The sequence below is a fragment of the Photinus pyralis genome, unplaced genomic scaffold (genome assembly GCF_008802855.1).
Source record: "Photinus pyralis isolate 1611_PpyrPB1 unplaced genomic scaffold, Ppyr1.3 Ppyr1.4_LG1, whole genome shotgun sequence".
Taxonomy (NCBI): domain Eukaryota; kingdom Metazoa; phylum Arthropoda; class Insecta; order Coleoptera; family Lampyridae; genus Photinus; species Photinus pyralis.
In genome coordinates this window covers 38,025,264-38,038,649 of record NW_022170249.1, presented here as the reverse complement: position 1 = coordinate 38,038,649, position 13,386 = coordinate 38,025,264, and the positions used below count along the sequence as shown (strand labels likewise).

At 36.4% G+C, this 13,386-nt stretch overlaps 1 protein-coding gene across 1 annotated transcript; it reads right to left on the bottom strand.

The window, feature by feature from the left end:
* Positions 1-11,095: 11,095 nt before the first annotated feature.
* Positions 11,096-12,481, bottom strand: LOC116160959. Its single transcript, XM_031474114.1, has one exon. It carries the CDS (start codon positions 12,479-12,481, stop codon positions 11,096-11,098), a length of 1,386 nt encoding a protein of 461 aa, XP_031329974.1.
* Between the last annotated feature and the right edge of the window lie 905 nt (positions 12,482-13,386).

Below are 13,386 nucleotides of genomic sequence, written 5' to 3'. Positions count from 1 at the left end.
TGCACTCTACTTATTTGTGTTATTAGAAGCTTTATGAAATGGTGAAATATATAAATTGGAGTGGCAATACGCCAACCATTAAAGGTAAGTATTACAAAACGAAGGTGGAACTGTACCCATATATAGTAGTAATTTACCACATTATTTTATTTGAATAACGCTCTAGTTATTGCTATATTACTGCGTATGAAAATTCACTGTAACAGTATTGAATTGTTGCATTACCGAACAAAGGATGGAAGTGCCCTATCACGTTGTTGTTACATAGACATTATAAAATTCATATTATGCCTAATACGAAGTAGAATTTTTCCACCAAGGAACAGTAAGGATGACTAAACCAATATGTTATTGTGACAGAATAATAGTGTCAATTCACTAAATTGATTTGTTATGATGGCATTTTGGTATTTGTTGCTTGCCACTATAAACATTGTCAAATTGCACGTTTTGCACATTATTTGCTAATGAATTTTCAATTACATGTATTTGAATAGTTATGACAATTTAATTAATTTTCGGTTAATTGTGATTATTTGCAAAACGAATTAGTCTTTGTTTAACCAAATTGAAATTTTGACCCCTTTGTTATACCTACTATTATATCTAATGAAAAAGTGTATCTTTTTAAAATAATTATGTTCCAATTAAATCCACATCAAATTATATATTGCATATATTCGATAAACAATACAATTTGGTGAATTTGTTATCCACTGAAGAAATTACCATAAAATAACAAAGTCCAAATAAACACATCATTTTTATTATCTATTTTAGCTATTTAAAAAAATGCTTAACAAAAAAACACATGTACGTACAATAAATTTGAAGAATATCTAAGGCTATTTAAAATAAACCAAATGACTTACAAAAAATTATCTTAATCCTAAGAAAGTATACTCGTTCGTGCTACATTAGTGCTTACTACTACTACAATTATTGTAAAGTGACGGATTTGTTTTGTAAGACGTAATCATAAAAAATATTTTAAAAAAGTGAAATTATAGCGCATACAAACTAAAAAAATTTTAAAAGTATTCCAAGTTTTAATTCTACAAAGAATGTTTTCTAAAATGCACATCTAAACATGTTATAAATGTAAAATTCAGAAATGTCAGAAATAACACGCGCGGACTAAAAAATAATCATAGGTACTAACCTTCAAGAGCTATGGTGTCATATGAGTTAGAAGATAGAGTCACCATGCGATTTTTGTATTTCATACGTACAAAATATTGAGTAGGAATATTAGTAGTTGTATCCTGAACGCCTGATGTAGAGGGGTGTGGAGAAGTCTAAAAACGTAATATTACCAAATAGTATAACTTTGGTGGAAAAACATTGATTTAGCAGTAAATAATAAACATAGAACAAAAAAATATATGTGGATAATATTGGACAGGCTAGTACTTGATATAGAAGGTTGGCTTGTAATTAAATCTATATGAAGTACCAACGAAGAAACATTTTTAAAATTTGTCTAGGTATATAAGCATATATAAGTACAATTTTTACGAGTAATTTTCATTTTTAAGCTTCTTACCACTAACTAACAGTTCACGAGAAATGTCATAGAAATTTCGCACAATTGAAAATTTAATCTGAACAACCGTATACCTATGCAAATTTTTGGAGCATAGTCTCCTAGATCAATTCGACAGAATATCATAGTCCACTATGTCAATATCAATGATTGTTACCCAAACACATACCCATGAATATCATTTTTGTTTACACATGGATTGAAAAATATTTAAAAAGAAAATGTAAAGTTGAATAATATTTTATACTCTAGTCTCGATTGATAGTATGCAGTATTGGACTAAGGTACCTACTCAATTCAGTTAACTTAATAGTTGAAAACCGTGAACGTGATGTGATCATTCTGTATGTTACAAATAATATTGAAATTTATTCAGCAGTATATTGCCAATTCCATTTACTTACGTGAAGCTCCGTTACATTACGACGCTTAGTACTTACATTAACATTTAACATTGTTATTACAAAGATAACTTATTTTATTTAATACATTACACATTCTATAAATCAATATACAACTTACCATTTTTTTATTTGCACATGTAATACACTACACTACACTTTTTAAGTCAAATCTGTGCGATTGAATGTTGTATATACGAATACGAACCATTTATATAAAGAACTGAAGATTGTTTCATTTTTCTACAGCGAATGCTATGTCACCATTATCCCAGTGGCAATTTAACAAGTTAGAGAGTTATATTAATAAAAGTATAATGCACAATAGTGATATATAATACGAATGTTGTCAACTCTAGCAGAAAGTGTGGCAGTTTTTCATTGTACAATCGACAATGTGTGATAGAACATTTCAATCGCAGTTGATGTAAAAGTAGCATTTCTTAATGGCAAAATGGCAACTTGAAGTGGCAAGTTGCAATAACTTTTTGTCAACACACATTTCTATAAACACACATTACCAATAACTTTTCGGTAATTTGTTCTTATCTCATTTACGTTTTTACAATGTTTATTGGTTCACTTACATACACTTGAAAGAGAATCGTGCTATAAATGTTACGTGAGATGTGACCAAATATAATGTCAAAGCACCAAAATTCATAAATGACACTACACGTAGTCATGTAATGCTTACTTAACAACAATATTTCTACAATATGCCATTCAAATAATTAACAATTTCTATAAGTTGTGGCTAATGGCCATATGACAAAATATTTTTTACTGTGTATTCATCTCAGTAAAAAGCGAAACCTCTGAAGTGACATTGTGAGACGAAACATATCTATGCCAAATCCATTCGTTCTCCACAAATCTTCAGCGTTTCGACGGTTGCTTTTACAAAGGCCAGCTACGTAAAAGAGGGTTGTGGAGTTATGCTACCGCAACCGATGGTGCTACTACCTCCCATTTCCCTAATCTCGTATGGTATCCCCTAAATTCCTCTTTTCAAGGTATAATTCTTACTGGAATTATTGTCAATTTAAGCGACAAAGATCCCATAATATTTTTACATGGTGCCTATGGCATAGTTCTACGAAAATTGTGCGAGCTATTGAAGAGGTCAATGTTGAAAGTTAACGTGATGCTTGCGATTTTATTAATCCCCAAAACCTTAATGTCGACTTTTGCGACTAGAAGCTCCATTTAAGATATTGGGACCAATCTGAGAGAATGGTACGAGTTTGAGGTGATTGATAGATTGCTTGTATCATTCGAAGAATGTGATTCTGGGTGGTTTTGAGTCAAATTCTCTGTTTAAAAGTGAACATAAATAAATACGTCCTTATTAGGGTAGCAAAGTCTTCCACTTATGTCAAGTTACCTCGTTTAGGCTCTGTCAATCGCTTGTTTTCGGAATAAAAACCGAATTTTCCCACCATGTGGTACTGCATGTAAAAGTGTTTTCAAGGTCGAACTCTGAAAACTGCTTCTCATAATCTTGCGTCCATATGTTTTCCGCTTCATAAAATGAAATTGTTCTGTTTTCCGTAGGTACTATTATAAATTCATCCGAAATGATACTGAGATTAGAACTTGTTGACCCGTCAGCACTATTAGCAACACTTATTGTACTTGATGAAGTACAATGGCTACCATCTGGCATAAATGCACATCCTAAAACAATAATAGGGATTTTGTCTTATTTATTTGTGCACGAATTGTAAAAGATTGATAAAAGCTTGGTTTTGCAATTTGCATTTCTTGTAGATGAATGAAAACAGAACGGAATTTTTGTTGCATAAACTGGAATATCGGCTCATCTATTCTTATGTTACATCAACACCGACTGAAATGTGTTATGTGGTTAAAAATATAAATAAAAACGATCTCTTTGACAATAATTAAGGTGTTGACATCGCAAAAACTTAACTTTCAAATTAAGGGGTTTATACTGACAATATCAATTGCAATGTAAAGATTTTTTCTCTAAACTAATGATAGTAAACAAATTATTTAATTGCATCCGAACATTAAAAGAAGCAAACACTATTCTTTTTTCATTTGTTTTAGATATTTATTTAGATTATTTAGATATTTAGATAATTATATGTGTTTGTTATATTTTTGATGAAACCGCCTTATTTGGATATTTTGTAAAAAGGTAACTATCAGTGAGCCCACTGTTTCAAAAATGTTCATCAGTAGCGATTTACTTAAATTAACCAGAGAAGCGTTTTCGCTTTTAAAAACAAAAGATGATTATGTGAGACACATTCGTATGTAATATTATTTTCTTTTTTTAAATAAATGCAATGGCGAAGCAGTGTTTCTGTCTATACCTGTGATTCTTGTGCATCCTCAAAATTTGACACTGGCGCTCGAGGTGTTTCTTGGTCATCGAGAAATTTAAATAGGTCATAGTACCACAGCGTTGGACTATAAACCTCCTCTGTGCCGGCACCTGACTTCAGTGAATCAGCTACCTTTTTCTTTTCCTTTCGATAAGAACTACGCAATGAGTTGATTTTCTTTGTGACTAAATCCAGGTTTGCATCCACTTTTACCTATAATAATTCTACAACCAAGATCCAGTTAATGCAGTAAACTACTAACCTCTCAATTTTTCCGCCAATTTTGCGATCCCAATACTCTTTTGATTTTCTCTGCCACAGACATGGCAATTCTTTATATAATTGTATAAAATTAGAAAGGAATGGCTTTGAATAACTTCTTACATCAGACATGTTGAAAACACTGAGCACCAGATACCTAAGCACAACTGCTACACGCTAGGGAACTGAGAACACGGCTCAAGCCCGGACTGCGCCGTGTCCACATGCTCAAATTATACCGTGCAAACTGAGTTTGCACAAACCAAATATTTGGCAAATCGAAGTTTACGCAAGCCGTGTGAGCAACTCTGGGTCTGATCCGGCTTTTGCCCACAGCCTCGGGTAGCGTCGGGAAATAATGGCGAGCAATGAAAATTAAACGTGTATTGGCGAAACAAATCAACTATATACAAAAATAAAATAATACAAAATATTTTCGGATCCGTCCTCGTATTTATCCGGGAGCGTTTCTGCCCTCTGTCGGCGGTGAGTGGGCCCCAGCGTCTCGGCTGGTTCGCTGTCAAGGCCGTTTCGTGTCTGACGGTAGTTTAATAATTTCCACGTGCAGTGCTGGCTAGAATTTAACAGATTAATTGATACGGGGAAAGACAAACAGATACGGATTGAGGGCTGCGCCACCCGAACGGGGTAACCAACAGAACCGACGGGGTGAGTGTTAGAAATGAAACAACTAAACTTTCACGTGAAGGCTTTCAGCCCCTTATGGTTAACGTAGACGGGAGCAATGGGCCCCCGGTTTAGGCAGGACGGGGCGATACTACGGAGGTGTACTTCGTTTAAAACCAGGAGGCACGCTCCGATTTTGTATTGAAGTCACGGACATGTAGGAACGTACGGAGAGTAGCTGGTAACTGGAGGAATACTGGTTGGAGTAACCCGTTCGCTAGGGAGTACACCTAGGAACTGGAATTACTCGGGGAATTGGAACCGGTAAGAGTAATCGAGGTAACGGCTTGCACGTTGTAATAAAGGGTTGAAAGATTGTTGTTTTACTGATACTAAACACTCACTCACCTCAAAGGCTAATTACGATTTACCCCCTAGGGCTAACGGCAACACACTCAACACAGGGGTGCAGGTTAACAAAGGTTTTACAGGTAATGGCACGACGGTTAAGCGTACAAATTATATAGTAATAAATGACAGGTAAATAAAGCTGGTTACTAGGAAAAGCACCGGTAAAGGTAGAAGCAAAAGTTACAAACCCTGGACGAACACAGGTATATATATCTTGGAGATCTGGTGGGGAAGACGATTAGGAGGGGCGAAATTAAGTGGAAATATCTGGAGGAAATCTTATTTACTGGTTTGGCGGATTATTTCCTCACCCTTAATTTCGTTTCCTCACAGCCGCACTTTCCAGTTTGTGCGAGGTAACGTGTTGCCGTCCACACGCACAGGCTTCCTGATACAAACCGAATTGTGCAGGCAAGCACGTGGTAAAACCTGTAAATGTAGCCGGCGCAGTAAGAACTGCCTTAAAAGGGGAATGATTATCAATTTGACGATGTGATATAAATAACGCGCACGTAATAGTATATTAAGAAACAAGTTTCATAAGTGGCGCGTTTAACGCACGAGTTCAAGTTTAGAAAACGAGCCGCTTGCGGCGAGTTTTCTAATGAACGAGTGCGATGGGACGTCTTATGAAACAAGTTTCTTATACTATTTTTTTCTATTGAGAAGATATTTTCCAAAAATTTTTATCAAAATGATGTTATAGTAACTTTTTGTAACTAGGAAATTTTGATATAGAAGTTGTATTAGTGCAGGTTGTATTAAGTTGGCAGTACGACGTCCCAAATATTTCTCTTATTTAAATATGATTTAAATACAGTCTCATCAGTTTTGTTTTAATTAATAAACTTCAGAAATTAGTACATTAACTATGAAACAATTCATAAAGGCACAATACAGCCCTTCGTCCTTTTATATAAGTTATGTGAAATTCAATCGTGTCACTGTCGATTAACGACAAAGCTAACAGATTTCGCCCATATGACACTGCTTCTACTTAAGGTACGTTTAGACCTGATATATATTGCATGATATTTGTGTCTGACAGAAATTGTGACTAATGTAAACGGAAAACAATTTATGTCAGAGATATTTATTTCAACTGTCAGCTATTTGTGTCGACACTTATTATCAGTAGGTGTAAACGCTGTTTAGTTGGAAGGTCAAACCTTAGACCATATAGTACATGGACTGCTAATTGTAACTAAAATATGGTCAAGGACATCGCCTGGGTATGTGAGTTTCAGGGTAAACGAGTCTGTCCGAAGTTGTCCGATGAGACACGATTTCAGACTGTCAACCTATAAATTAACAAACGTCAATTAATTAATCGCCTAGATATCCCAAAAAAAGCAAACTTATTCTTATTTGTGGACGTATAGCAAATAATGAAGAGCATTTAAAGCTTCCCGTACTACGCGGGTACTATAAAGCTGCTCTTTAAGCGATCCTAGTGGTGTTTACACGACTTTAGTTTACCCTGAGATTCACATACCCACGACTACAGTGCCCTCTATCCGTGACCATCCATTTTGTATTGAAAGCATAGGGCGAATAGCAGTCCATGTAAGTAAAGGAGCTGCACGGGTTCGAGCCCACTTTTGGTCGAAATTACATGTAATTTCCCATAAGGAATTCTAAGGTTCATTTGGGTGTTTTTGGAGCAGTTTGGATGTGCGCATGCGCGCCCCGCCCCTTTGCGCAGGCGTCTGCGCAGGCGTCATTTGGACGCCATCTTGGAATCCTCAAGTTCTTGGAATCCTCAAGTTCTTGGAATCCTCAAGTTCTTGGAATCCTCAAGTTCTTGGAATCCTCAAGTTCTTGGAATCCTCAAGTTCTTGGACGCCATCTTGGACGCCATCTTGGAATCCTCAAACTTCGACCCCTTCGTACCCTGAAAAATTTGTTAAATGGAACGGATTCGAACCGCCAACCATTGGATTACAAGTCCTATAGCATAACCACTGAGCTAATTAGACTTGTATGATATAATGCTTGGATAGTTGTATTTATATCGAACCTCCTGAAAATTTTTTTAAATGGAACGGATTCGAACCGCCAACCATCGGATTACAAGTCCTATAGCATAACCACTAGGCTAACTAGACTTGTATGATATAATGCTTCGATAGTTGTATTTATAACGAACCTCTAAATATTATTAAATCATAGATATATTAAATGGTACGGAGGTGCCATCTATTGGCGTCGTAATGCATATAGAGGTATATTTTCAACCGACTCCCTCTATTAGATTGATGTGACATATAGGTATAGGGTAGGAAATTGTAATTTCAGGAGACAGGTGCGAGGACCCTCATTCTAACCTATAATTCCATCTCGGAGGTAGGTTCCCTATAACCAGAACAGGAGTGGGCAGGGAAAAAACCCGATAGGGGCTAGGGGCTATTTGGTGGCGTCAAAATGATACGCATCTAACGTATAGGAAACTGCAATTTTGACTTCTTGCGTTAGAAATTTACGAATAAAGTCGGCCGTTTATAATGTACATTTAGATAGCAAACATTTGAACTATCCATCCGTTTGGATAATAGGTATTTATAAATCGAAAGGATGCGAATTATCTGTTTATCGTTAAGGACGCAAAAATGGTTCCACATTATAAATACCACTTTATCGCATCATTTGTTCTCAATGTGTGTACGAGCAGCAAAATGACATCGGCGCCGACGAGGACCAATATTTCAAAGTGTGAGTGGTTGTTAAACGAAATTCGAGAGTATGTGCCAAACGTAAGTGTTTTAATAATTTTTTAAACTGTTTGCAATTATTAGTTTTAGGGGTACACGATCATGTGCCCGTGTGCACATAATCTGGTTTATGATGAGAGGCGCGACATTCTACTATTTATAGACCCCCTTTTTTTGGGGATTACTATATATGGGTTTTTACGAATTCAGAACCCTCAGGAAGGGGAGTAGCATTTGTGCGTGTAGGACCGTAAGTTTAAAAAAAGTTTGCGACCTGTTTGCATTTTTTTTTCGCAGAAGATACCAATCACCTCGTCAAAGGAACTGCTACAATCAAAATCGTTGACATCAGTCGTCCTCCTCGTCCTTCAAAAAACTAATGCAGAAGGTGCGTCTCATAATTAAAATCATTAATGTGCAAAATTTTATGTATTTTAAATATTTATAATAAAGGTCCTCGTCGGCGGCGTATTTTTTTCTTTATTAAGGTTCACATACATCGAAAAAATTAGATTACAAATAAAGCTATAGATATTTCACTCATTCCAATCACAATTTACCTGATAAGTAGTATATTCTGTTAAATCAATTTTTCGAGGATCCACATTTATGTTGCGATAATAGTTATGATATGGTAAGTGTTCTAATTCTAATTCCGGATAAAAATGAAGACTCCACTGGTCCATTTGAATTCTGCTAATCAACCGATCAATCCTAATTTTATAATCCTGTTCATTTTCACGTTTATCCATTTCGATGGATCGAAATTCTACTTCTTGTTCTTCTTTTTCTTCTTCTTCTTCGTCACCATTGAGGGACGAGTATGATGATGATGCCGGTACATAAGGTGTTATCCAAGGATGTGACATTTCAGTAGACTCATCAGGAGCAGCAGAACCCTCGTAATATTGGCGCGTATAAGTGTGACGGACGATGCTAGTATTATTAATTCCTGCAATTAACGTAGTAGGATAGCGGCTTTTTAACGTTCGAATTGAGGTTATGTTACATATTTCCTTGTTGGTTAGTGCTTCATGTATTTCTGTTCTCCATATAATTTTCAGTTGTCTTGCTCGCCATAATTTCTTTAAGAAATACAGGATTCTCTTGGGCATGTAGATGTAACCGTATATATTTTCCGGTACAAACGAACGATATTTAAACTTATTCAATACCGCAGCTCCGCTTAATGTTTGCAGAGATCGAGGCTGATAGCGATATATTAATTTGGAGCTTCCTTCACCGGCAGGGACAAAGTTAAATTCCACCACGGTAGGCGGCAACTGAATTACTTCTTCTTGCACAATGGCGACTCTCTGCCGATGTCCATCAATTACAGGCACACTTTCTAACACAACGTCAACAAAAGCTTCTACATCTTCCATGTCTTGAAACAAGTGCAATTATAAACAAAATCATAATATTACGTAATCGTTAAATAGTAAAATGGACATTTAGCTGCGTATATTCTAGAAGAGGAACAAGTTACCGAATTATCGATCTACCTTGTATAGCTTTAGTTAAATTATTATTGGGTAGATACACCTCTTTCCATGACCACCCAGGAGGCAATAAATTCACACTAGAAATAATGCAATTTATTGGAGATGTTTACGGTCTCGTTATAGGATTCCCCATTAGATATTTCTCTACACAGGGTGTATAAAAAATAACTAATAGGCCTACCTTTTTAATAGTACTGCTTGCGCAACAATGAAATCTTAAATTTATACAAGAATTTACTATTTTTAGCTTTATACAGGGGTAGTTTGCTAATAACCTTTAGTCTAAGAATATTCCTAAAATAATATCCTAATTTGTATACAAATTTCCTAGGATTTTGACAATTTGTAACTAATTCATCAAAAATCACAACCTTAATCAACTTCCATCTGTTCAACATCTTGAGGCTTATTGATAGCATAATGGCCCCACGGTAGAGTGTTAAATGAGTCAGGAATCAGGTATCTCTTATCATCCTCAGGACTTAGAGCAATTTTCGACTGCGTTATGGAATAAACTTGATGTTTATCCGTACGAATCAAATTTTGAGATGTAGTTTTGCGCTTATAGGTCTCCAGACACTCCACATAATCATCAAAGGTAATTTTAGTTTCTACTACACTTTTCTTTATCCCCTTTGCCTTCTTAGTCAAACCATAATTTTTAATAATCGTAGCAATTTCATCCTCATCATACTCCTCCGCTTCCAATTTCTGTTGTAGTTTTATTAAATCGTCCTTAGTGGATAATACTTTAGTGGTGTACAGTTTCGATCGTAATCCTACATAATCGGTCATTATCTGTCCATTATTTTCATCTTTCATCATGCCCAACACTTTCTTATTTACAAGGGGTATGCCATATGGGTTATTGGGGTCATAATCGCTAGTATCGTAATATTTAAAACAGTCGCTTTTTATAGCCATATAAGGGTCTTGTTCACGAATTTCGTAAATTAAGCTGTCCGTATCTGTGTAAAGAACAGTACAGTTATCTCCAAATCTATCCATCATGTAGTCATAATGGAAGCTGTAGATGGTCGTCTTGGCTAGATCAAGAATGGCTTGGCCAACGTATATAGGCTTATTTAAATAAATTTCAAGCTTATTCAATTCTACAGCTACCAAGTTTTCGTTAAAAATGGCGCAAGATTTAAATTCCGGTTTCGCAATGTATGATTCTGCGCCGTAACGTCCTTTCCATTGGGATAGTAATTTGATATTAACCCGTTTTCTGACATTTTCCATAGTCTTCCCAAAGACTGCGTTATTCATCAACTTAAACAAGTTCTTCTTTTTTGGCTTTTTTTCTTAGTTCTGTATTAAGGTCAATGTAGGACTTTAGCCAAGGGGACTGTTTAAATTTGAGTACCCTATGTACTTTGGAGAGAATTAGACCATGGGCTAATGCTTGCTTCAAGGCTCGATAGTGGATGACGTATTTTTCTTTATTATTTAAGGTCGCCATGAGTTTTGAAATTTCCGCAGCTTCAGTTGGCGGTTTCATAGTCTTCGGGTTGATGTGTAATGCACAGAACGGTAAATCCGTGTGAGCGTCATGCAAATGCTGTGGATACTCCAAATCAACTTCTAGAATGTAGCCTTCATCTGCATCATCCGGAATCGTAGTGATATCGATGTTGGAGTCTACCCATTCAAAGCCTCCATATGGAAGATATTGACTCATACTCCAGCCATACTGGTTATTGATATCGTTGTACATTAGATAGACATCCGGTTTCGTTGAATCATATTTGGACATATATTTGTTGTTTGCATGAGCTCTTCTTTTAGAGCAGACTTGACTTAACCCTCCACGAATACCCCGCTCGACAAAGAGAAACATATCCTGGTCGGTAAGGAGTTCCAGCTCTTGTCGCGTGTATTTCAACATGGCATCCCAAGTAAAGCCTGGTAGTGTAAAATAGTGGGCCGGATCTAAATCATAAGTGCTAATACAGCTTGATCTAAACTGTTCAAAGACATCTGCAAGGAGTAGAATATCAGTCTTCATGTACAAGTCAACATATTGACCCAAGTTGCTGCAGTTAAATCTGCTCCACACCTCCTGAGCTCTACGATACATTCTTCTGGGACAGGGCTTATCTTCCAATTTATTGTAAAACGCATCTTGAGGAGGCAGACACAGCTCATCGAAACGGTCGAACGAGTCGAAGTAATCATACGGCATAATACCCTTTTTAGTTAAAATATTAAATTGATCTTCAGGTAGTGTAGAGAATTGTGACTTTAGATTAGGAAAGTTCGTTAGAGCTGATGATAATTTATCTAACGATGATGCCATAAACCGGAAGCTGTCTATAAATCTAAAGCATATGCGTGACTCGTTGATGTGTTTGGTAAAAGAAATATATTTCTCCTTGGTTATAGGGAGCAAGTCGATCTTGCCGTCCATTCTAGTGGCAATATCTGTTACAACAAAGTGAGCATCATATCCACTCAAGTTGTGGAACACCACCGGAATTGTATGAGTGTCCTGGTAGTTGACGTTGCATCCCTCACATGCCGCTCCGCGGAAGTTGTTCTCCGGGATAAGGTGATTGTGATCTCGAACTTTCTTTTGACCAGATTTAAATGACTGTTCACAAATATGGCAGTGCGTTGCTGCTTGAAATTCAAGTTCCTGCTGTGGTGTCATATGCATCTTGTAGGGGCAAAGAAACACCGTAGACATCTTCCGCAAGCTTATTCATCTCGTCAGCAAACCATCGCATACAGTCTTCACCGCGGTAGCTGTTGTAGAACGAAAGAGATTAATCGTATGAGCACTTGAAGTAGTATCCCACAGCTGCTGGAATATGTTGTTGGTATGCAGTCTTTTTTGTGCTAGGTTTCAGAACGCTCTCGAGATCTGCATATACGACAAAGGGGGCTTTTATTTTATTTTTAAAATTTTTAAACTTCAACATCTTTTTTTCCTCTGTAGGCATCTTGATGGCTGTATCATTCTTTTGTATGCAATCCTTAATATGCTTATGTAATTTATCTTCAGAACGGTAAAAATGTAGACATCTATCGCAAATATACTTTTGCCTTTTTTCTTTGCTTAACTGCTTCGATACTAGCCGTGAAAGATTTTTTATCCAAACATAATGGAACTTGGTCGATTGTTCGTAGCAGTCTTGCACTAAAAGCAGGTTCACATGTTTATCCCTCTTTTCCTTCGTTAGGTAGGTAGGCAACGTATTAAACTGGTCTTTTTTCTCCTGCTTCAGAATATACACGTTAATGGAGATGTTGTTTTGTTTTTCAAAGTTCGGAATTTGTCGCATAGTCATCGGAAACTGGATCCCTTTAAGCTTGAGCACGGAAGAGTAGTGAGGGTATTTAGACATTCTGTGGGGATTTTTATCAACAGGATACAACGCCGGAACCACCGCCCACGCAAAACAGGCATCATCATCATTCTTAACGTTAACGCATGACTTTTTTGATTGAATTTGTGAAGGTAGCTGAATATATGAAGAGCCAAGTTGAGGTGTGAATTTGTTAATATTAACCCCTAAATTGATAACAGCCTTAAGGGCCCAACCACTATCACGTTCTTGA

Coding starts and splice junctions, on each gene's coding strand:
- LOC116160959 (XM_031474114.1), bottom strand. CDS start 12,481: ATGCATATGACACCACAGCAGGAACTTGAATTTCAAGCAGCAACGCAC.